At 34.0% G+C, this 8,824-nt stretch overlaps 1 protein-coding gene across 1 annotated transcript; it reads left to right on the forward strand.

Annotated features, from left to right (window-relative positions):
* The first annotated feature begins 5,073 nt into the window (after positions 1-5,073).
* Positions 5,074-8,723, forward strand: LOC120353326 (piggyBac transposable element-derived protein 3-like). The gene is made up of 3 exons (XM_039436601.1): positions 5,074-5,315; positions 7,061-7,332; positions 7,672-8,723. The coding sequence occupies exons 1-3, from the start codon at positions 5,248-5,250 to the stop codon at positions 8,721-8,723; spliced, it is 1,392 nt and encodes a 463-aa protein (XP_039292535.1). The 5' UTR covers positions 5,074-5,247.
* Positions 8,724-8,824: the final 101 nt, after the last annotated feature.

The raw sequence follows: 8,824 nt of genomic DNA on the forward strand, positions 1-8,824 counted from the left end.
GAGTATTAAAGGTATAGAACAGAAAAGCAAAATTCCAAAACCAGTAGATTGTTCAAAATGTAAGTATGAGTGTACTGTACACTTCACTGAGGTAGATAGAAGCAATATTTGCAGAGCTTATTGGAATCTGCAATCTTATGACAGACAAAAAGAGTTCATACTATGTAATGTGAAAAGTAGTGTACCTAAATCTCGTCGACCTCGTAAAGAGGATGCTAAGCTCCGTGCCAATACCAAGACATATTACCTGCAGAAGAATAATGAATCAGTTAGGGTTTGTCAGAAATTCTTCTGTAGCACTTTATGTATATCAAATATACCAATATTAACAGCTTTCGCTGGCAAATACAATTATGGAAATTTTATAGCATCTGACGGAAGGGGTCGTAAAGAGCCTCCTAATAAGACTTCAACAGAAGATATTGAGCAGGTCAAGAAACACATACAAAGCTTTCCGTGTGTGGAAAGTCATTACACAAGAAAATCAACCAAAAGAAAATATTTGGATAAGAATTTAAACATCACAAAAATGTACAATTTATACAAAAGCTTTTGTGTGCAAGAAGAACTGACACCTGTCAGCTTAATTACGTACAGACGCATATTTGGTAAGCATTTTAATTTATCTTTCTTTGTCCCAAAAAAAGATCAATGCTTGACATGTTCAACATATGAAAATTCAAATGACGAGGAAAAAGTCATGCTGGAAAACAGTTATAGAGAGCATCTTTCAAGAAAATCTGAATCAATGATATCCAAACAGAAAGATAAAGAGAGAGCAGACTCAAATAGATATTATATGAGTGTTTCATTTGACATGCAGTCTGTACTGCAAATTCCTACATCAGACGTGAGCATCATGTATTACATGAGAAAATTGAATATGTACAACCTTACAATTTATGAGTCACCAAAGCCAAACCAAGCATTTTGTTATTTATGGACAGAAGTAAACGGAAAAAGGGGGAGTTGTGAAGTTGGCTCTTGCCTTTATAATTACATAAAAAACCTATCCCCTGAGATCAAAGAGATATCACTGATACCCTGATACTCTAATACCTGTGGGGGTCAGAATAGGAACCTACAAATTTGTGCATTAATGCTTTTTCTTATCAATAATACGAACCTAAGTGTAATTGAACACAAATTCATGGAGAGTGGTCATTCCTATATGGAGGTGGACTCAATGCACAGTGCGATTGAGAGGGAGAAGAAGCACATAGATGTTTTCAGTGTCCACGAATGGATCAATGTTATGAAACAAGCACGGTCATCAAAAACTGCTAAACCTCCTTACCAAGTAAAAGAGCTACGCTATAATGACTTTTTTGATTTGAAAAAATTGTCAAACAAATTAATTAAGAATAAATCTGTTGATACCGAAGGTAACAAGGTGAATTGGCTGAAAATCAAGTGTTTCCGTTATGAAGAGAGCAGCCCCAACTTCATATTCTACAGATATGATTACAGTGGTTTGTATAAGTGTTTGGATGTTGCAACCACTAGAAGAAGTATAAGAAAGAAGAGTGATGAGCCATGTAATAGCACTCTACTGCCACTGTACCAAACACCACTTCCCATACCGCTGCAAAAGAAGAAAGATCTTCTGACATTATGCAGCAAAAGAATCATACCAGAGGAACTACATACATGGTATGAAAATTTGCCATCCCACGACAGTATTCCACTTACAACTGTAGAGCCAGCTATTTCTGACTCAGAAGTTGAAAATGAATGAATTTTCTACTTATCTTTGATTATTACTGTATTTTCACTTCAATGCTTCTCATTTTTTTCCATGTTGTACTTTTTTGTATTTGTTTTATGATAATTATTTTTCAATTATTAATCTTTCAAATAATAATTATTGTACCAATTATGTAGTGTTGAAGTGCTACCGGTAGTATTATTATTGGCACTTATTATTGATGATATTCATTCAATAATCTTTTCAAAATAATATTTTTAACACATAGACTTGCTTTATTTTTAGTAAAAACACATTTTTTATAATATTATGATGTAGCCTGCTTCGAGGATGAGCAATTTCAAAAGATTCATTGAAAAACAGATTCACTTAATTGTATATTGTTTGCCAATGATTTTGACTAAACTCTTGAGTTAATGATTGTCAATTTTTATGAATTATTATGAGTGTTTTTTATCTAGAGTGATAATGTAGTAAATACAAATTTGTATAACTGAATAAAATTTTCTCACATGGGAAAATTGAATAATTGAACCTTAGCTCTCAACAGATAATTTGCGTGATATGCAACATGTAAAACACATTAAGTCAGAACGCTTGAGATAAAAATTGTATTTTCATGAAAAATTATATGCATTTTGGGAGTTATGAACTATGGAATACTAAGAAAAGATAAAATCTATCTACTAAAGAAAGATCAAATTGTATTTTTTGGACAAGTTCTATTTCAATTGCATTGTTATTTGGTTACTAGAACATATGGAAAACTTTAAATACGTTTTGTGAAAAATGATATTTTTCGACTTAGTGTGTTTTAGCAGTATACCCACGATTTGACTGATTCAGAACAAAATAGTCTGACTGCAGACTTTAGTGTTATGGATGGTTTTATGTGGGTTGACGAATTCAAATATCGAAAAAGCTACGTATCCCAGAAGGGACAAATCTCATATAGATGTACAAATAAGTTGTGTTCAATGACCATTAGGACGGATGCTAGCGGACGAATTGTTTCCAGGAATAGCGGTAAACACTCCCACCAGTCTCCCAAAGAGAAAAATAGTAGAACTCCTGTTTCAAACTCTAGTTCACCCAACAAAAGTCCACAGGGAGGAGGAATAGAAATGAAGAGCGTGACAGTGAATACGCCTCCTCGTTTTGATTTTTCGCTTTCTCAGGAAGATTCATCCGTCGTTAAGAGATTGAGCTTCTCCAACACAGAGATGATTTAATCTCACACGTTTCAGTTTTAGAAGCAGAATCAGAGACTTGTAGGTCAAATTTAGAACTTGAAATAAAATCTTTACAGTCGAAAATCAACGACATGCTGGTGAGGCTAAATGAGAGTGGTGCTGCTGCTGCTGATGAATGTATATCACTGAAAGCTTTTAATTTGAAGTTGAAAACTACTATAGAGGTTCTAGAATCAGATAATGCTTCCTTAAGAAGTCTGATTAAAACTTAGGAATTAGAAATTTATTATCTAAAAAACTACTATTTGCCAGGAGACTGTATAACTTTGACAAAAGATAGAAATTGTTTTTCAGAGTCCAACAATCGCTTTACTGCTCTCGCGGATGAGTTTCCGGCACTGGAGTCAGTCAGTAATTACAATAATTGTAAATCTAAGACCAAGATGAATAAAAATGTTCAAAAACCTCGACGGAAACGTAGATCTAAAAGGCGACTATTGGTAGTGTATGACAGCCATGGAAGGGACATTGGTTGGGATCTCAATCGCGAGTTAAGTGCTACTGGTTTCGAGGTAACAGTCATATCACGACCTGGCTCTTCTTTCAATACAGTTTTCAATGATGTGGACGATCTTACTCGAGATTTTAATAGTCAAGATCAGGTAATTATTGCTGCTGGAACAAATTACGTTGTGGAGCAATTGAAGCAACCCACTGATTTTGAATTTCAGCCTATAATTGAAGCAGCAAGACATACTAATGTAGCTATTGCATCGGTTCCCTTCAGGTAGGACAAACCAATGATGAATTTTAATGTAAGTTGCCTCAATTCATGGTTTTGTGATTTCGAAGCTAGAGAATATAGACATGCTCAGTCTAGATAATTTTGACATGACTGACTACACTAGACATGGCCTGCACTTCAACAGGAACAAGGGCAAACCTAAACTCAGGAAAACATTAAAGAACTGCATTCTAAAAAAGCATTTTGACAAAGACAATGACGCTTCCACTCAAAAATCAGCCGAACTACTCAATGACACAAACCGGACTATTCCAATTTTAAATGATTGTGGAAATGATTTTTTATAGGTTTCAAACTATTTCATCTAAACTCTCAAGGCCTATACGCATGTGATAGGCTATATATATATATATACAATTAGAGGTATACATTGTTTTACTTTAGATTCATATTTTAAAATTTATAAAAGTATTTTTAAGAAGCTGTTAGTGAATGCAAAACGACTGGCAGCAAGAACATTTACCAACAGGGCAGCAAATCAAACAAAGGCTGTTTGGAAACTAGTTAGTATGGAGACTGGTATATCTAGCTATAATCATCCTAAATTCAGCCTCTTAGATGAATCTGGTCGTGTCACGGAAGGTAGGGAGGCTGCCAATACACTTAATAATTATTATGTTAATATGCCAGCTAATATTTTAAAAAGTAGAGTTCTGGGATGTTCTTCAATACCAAATTCACATGTTGAGTTGATGAATCATATGGAAATGGTTAATCGTGACCTGGACAATAGAAAAAGGCAAATGTTTGATCATTTAAATCGCCATAGGCTCCACACAATTATCAAGGGGATGAAAAATAAGAAATCATATGAACCTCTCAATGTCTCAAATTTCCTCGTTAAAAAGACAGCATTGAATATCCTTGAACCTTTAGCATTTGTGTCTTTAATAAGAAGACACAGAAGAAGGGGTCCAGATTTCTGCCTTGTAACTTTAGACCTATTGCAAATGGTTCTGTATTCTCCAAAATATTTGAATATGTGATTCTGGACAGATTAATGAAGCATCCCTACAATGCATAGTGACTCCAAATGGAATCATCTCAGATTTCAGTGCATTTCATACAATATATATGAATCCAAATTGAATCATTATGCATCACAAAACTAGCTTATAATGTCTTCCTACAAGTAGTTCCTTTGGAACACACAGATAACAGCATATACCAAATTTTCAAACAGATTCCATATGAAGTCTCATAGCCTTCTGAATATGGGAAAATCACATTTTTGAAAAAATTGTAAAAATTAACCATTAGCTCATTTTTATTGAAAAAAATATAAATATATCAATTATTATTTCAGGTTTTCAAATAAAATATGTATAAAATGGAAAAAAATTCTGTTTCATGTCCACACAATAAAATGTTCATGATTCTTTTAGGAGTCATTGTGCAGATGGGACCTAATCTCTAACATAACCTATATCCTCAGTTTTGGCTAATGTTTATGCGGTTTTCGGGCGTGTGATCGTTATTGAATCGTTTTTTAGGATTGAATTCAAATTAATTTCTATTTTATCTTATGCATTTATTAAAAAATGGATGAAGAAATCGTGTATGTAGTGAATAATGATGGTAGTTTGCAAGAAGTTACCGAAGAAACATTACCTATTCATTTCAGGCCTGTAACAGTAGAGAAAATGTATAATGTGATTTTAAAGTTAAATAATAGTATGTGTTTAGATATTTATGGATTGAACTCAATGATTTTGAAACTTGCTGCTGTAAATATTTGCGAGGTATTGGCTCATTTGTTTAATGAATTTATAATTAACAAAAGTACTTTTCCAAAAGATCTGAAAAATGTTAAGATTTTACCCATGCACAAAAATGGTTCAAAAAAAGATATTAATAATTTTAGACCTATATCTATTGTACCTATCTTCTCCAAGGCATGATGATTATGCATGAACAAATGTCTGAATATTTTGAGAACAATGGAATTTTTACAGACAAACAGTTTGGTTTTCGTCCTGGTAGAAGTACTCACCTTCCTGTTATAAATGTAGTTAATGGGATAATTGACAATTTGGAGAAAGGTGATTCTGTAAGCTTCAGATCATATGATTTTTCTAAGGCCTTCGATACAGTGCAGCATCATATTTTAGGGAAAAAACTCCATTATTATGGTTTTGCTCCTAGTGCTGTTAAGCTTATAATATCATACTTGAGCGGTAGAAAACAGTTTGTAAGAATGGAAACTTGTCGAATGGTAGATGGGTTAAACAAGGAGTACCTCAAGGTTCCATTCTTGGGCCAATTTTATTCAATGTCTACATTAATGACCTACCATGTAATATTGATAGCATCCATATTGATGGCTACCTTTTTGCTGACGACTTGGGTTTAAAAATTAATTGTCAGTCAAAAATTGAGCTGGAAAGAGAGACGAACTCAAGTGATTTAATTATAAATGACTGGTGTGCAGCAAACAATCTATCACTTAATAAGAGTAAAACCGCTGATATTAGTTTTAGATTCACTAGGGAGTTAAGGGAGCATTCCCTTAAATTCTTGGGTATCTATTTAGATGAGAACTTGTCTTGGGATGCGCATTTAGATTAGCAAAAGGTTCCTACATGATTCGCAGACTTAGTGTGACAGTGCATACATCCATCCTGCTTAATGTATATTTTGCTCATTTTCAAAGTCTCCTCACTTATGGTGTTATTTTTTGGGGGAATAGTGTAAAAGCGAAATCTATTTTTATTCTACAAAAAAAGGTTGTAAGGATAATCAGCAATGTTCCATTTAATACACATTGTAAGCCTCTCTTTATTAATTTAAATTTTTTTTCACTACCCCTCATTGTATGTTTTATTTGTTGTTTGTTCTGTGCATAGTAATTTGGAAAAGTATAATATAAACAGTAATTTTCACAATTTTAACACAAGAAATAAACACAAACTTAGAATTGAGCAGTACACTCACACAAAATCTCAAAAAAATTTTCACTTTATGTCTGTAAAATTATATAACTCTACTCCAGATAATTTCAAATTGCTGCCTCCGAATAAATTTAAGAGCGTGATAAAAGAAATATTAATAAATAAATGTTTGTATTCTGTTGATGAATATTTCGAAATAGATTGGAGTCAATGAATTTCAATGAAATTTTTTTCATAATTCAATGAGGTACCTGCTTGAGATTGTTATCACTATTGACAAATCTGATGTTCTTGAATGTTCTTATATTTTAAGGTTGTTTTGACTAGCTAGGCTATTAAGAATTTGACGGTCTTTATTTCTTTTGTATAATTCTGGACTTTTGTATAACTGACTTTCTTTTAACTTATATGACGTTTGTTTTTAACATTATTGTAATGTTTTGCAACAATAAAGAATGATTTGATTTGCTCTTCCTATTCCATCAGACAGTGAGGATGAAGATTTGGATGAGAATGAGCTACCTATACCAGGTGTTGAGTGCTCTAATAAAAGAGGAAATGTAAATATTTGTGATATTGTGACAGAAACTGATATTATAAATAGTGAATCACCATCATCAATTGATTTACCAGCACCAGGCAATAGTGACACTTCTAAAAAGCAGCAACCATCCACTTCTACTGCTATTTCTACTACAGCTTCAAGCATTCAGATTCAGGCATCTACTTCGAAAGGTTCTGCAGATAAATTGATAAAATCAACGAAACCAATCAGAAAGAATGTCCTATGGAAAAAAGGAAGTCTACAAAATCAAGACATTGCTTTCAATGGAACCACAATGTTGCCTGATGAGCTTCTCAATCTCAATTCGCCATTTGATTTTTTTTCTTATTTTTTCCCTCTTAGCTTATTTGAACATATTGCTGAACAGTCAACGTTGTATAGTGTCCAAATCGATCCTGCTAAACCAGCGACTGTAACAGTGAATGAAATAAGAAAATATAACGGGATTTGTCTACTAAGTTCGTGCATGACTGCCAAGAATATTCGATTGTATTGGCATTCTATGTTAGGACTGGACATTATGAAAGAAACAATGCCATTGAACAAATTTGAACAGGTGAGGAGATTCCTTCATTTCAGTAATAATTTAACCCCTGATAAAAAAGATAAATTGTACAAAGTCAGGCCCGTTTTTGACAATTTGGTTCAAAAATTCAAATCCATTCCTTTGGAAGAGAACCTCAGCATAGACGAGCAGATGTGTGCCACTAAAGCCCGTCACCACCTCAAGGTTTATATGCCAGACAAGCCACACAAATATGGCTACAAAATATTTGTTCTGAGTGGAGTTTCGGGCTTTGCCTATAATCTGGAAGTTTATACAGGCAAGGATGATAATGTGCAAACGGATGATGAGCCTGATCTTGGGGCAAGCAGTAATGTAGTTGTTCGATTGCTTCGAATTGTTGAAAGTCATCAAAACTATAAAGTATATTTCGACAACTATTATACGTCTCTACCTCTTCTTGACTTCCTGAAGAAGCGTGGTATATTGTCACTAGGGACAGTGAGACGCAATAGAGTGGTGAATTGTAAGCTTCCAGATGAAAAAGAAATAAAAACGCTGAAAAGAGGAAGCATTGTTGAATATGTTGGAGACTATAATGGAACTCAAATTTCAAACTTGGTCTGGAAGGACAATAAAGCAGTAACGATGCTTTCCACATTTTCTGGAACTGAACCAGTTACAAAAGTGAAAAGATTCGATCAAAAGGAGAAGAAGGAAATTTCTGTTCCATGTCCCAATGTGATTTCAATTTATAATTCGCACATGGGTGGAGTGGACCTCCTCGACAGCCTAATAGGACGCTACAAGATAATTATGAGGTCGAAAAAGTGGTACATGAGACTCTTCTATCACTTATTGGACCTATGTGTCATTAACTCTTGGCTGTTGTACAAGCAATCACGTGCTTTGAAAGTATCCACTTGCAAGGAATTAAATTTGCCAGAATTCCGACTTCAGGTAGGGGAGACATTATGCAAGATTGACAGCATCACAGAAAAAAAAGAGGAAGACCCTCACAAGATAATACTGATCCACCTCAGAAGAGAAAATTGATTGCTCATCGCCCTCCAGTTGACATTCAAAAAGATAAGATGGACCATTGGCCCCTACATTGTGAACCAAAGCAGCGGTGCAAAAATCCAAACTGTGGAAGC

Source organism: Nilaparvata lugens, chromosome 10 (assembly GCF_014356525.2).
Source record: "Nilaparvata lugens isolate BPH chromosome 10, ASM1435652v1, whole genome shotgun sequence".
Taxonomy (NCBI): Eukaryota; Metazoa; Arthropoda; class Insecta; order Hemiptera; family Delphacidae; genus Nilaparvata; species Nilaparvata lugens.

Coding starts and splice junctions, on each gene's coding strand:
- LOC120353326 (XM_039436601.1), top strand. CDS start 5,248: ATGGATGAAGAAATCGTGTATGTAGTGAATAATGATGGTAGTTTGCAA. Junction 5,316..7,060: donor GAAGTTACCGAAGAAACATT/ACCTATTCATTT, acceptor AAGAATGATTTG/ATTTGCTCTTCCTATTCCAT. Junction 7,333..7,671: donor TCAGGCATCTACTTCGAAAG/GTTCTGCAGATA, acceptor ATTCTATGTTAG/GACTGGACATTATGAAAGAA.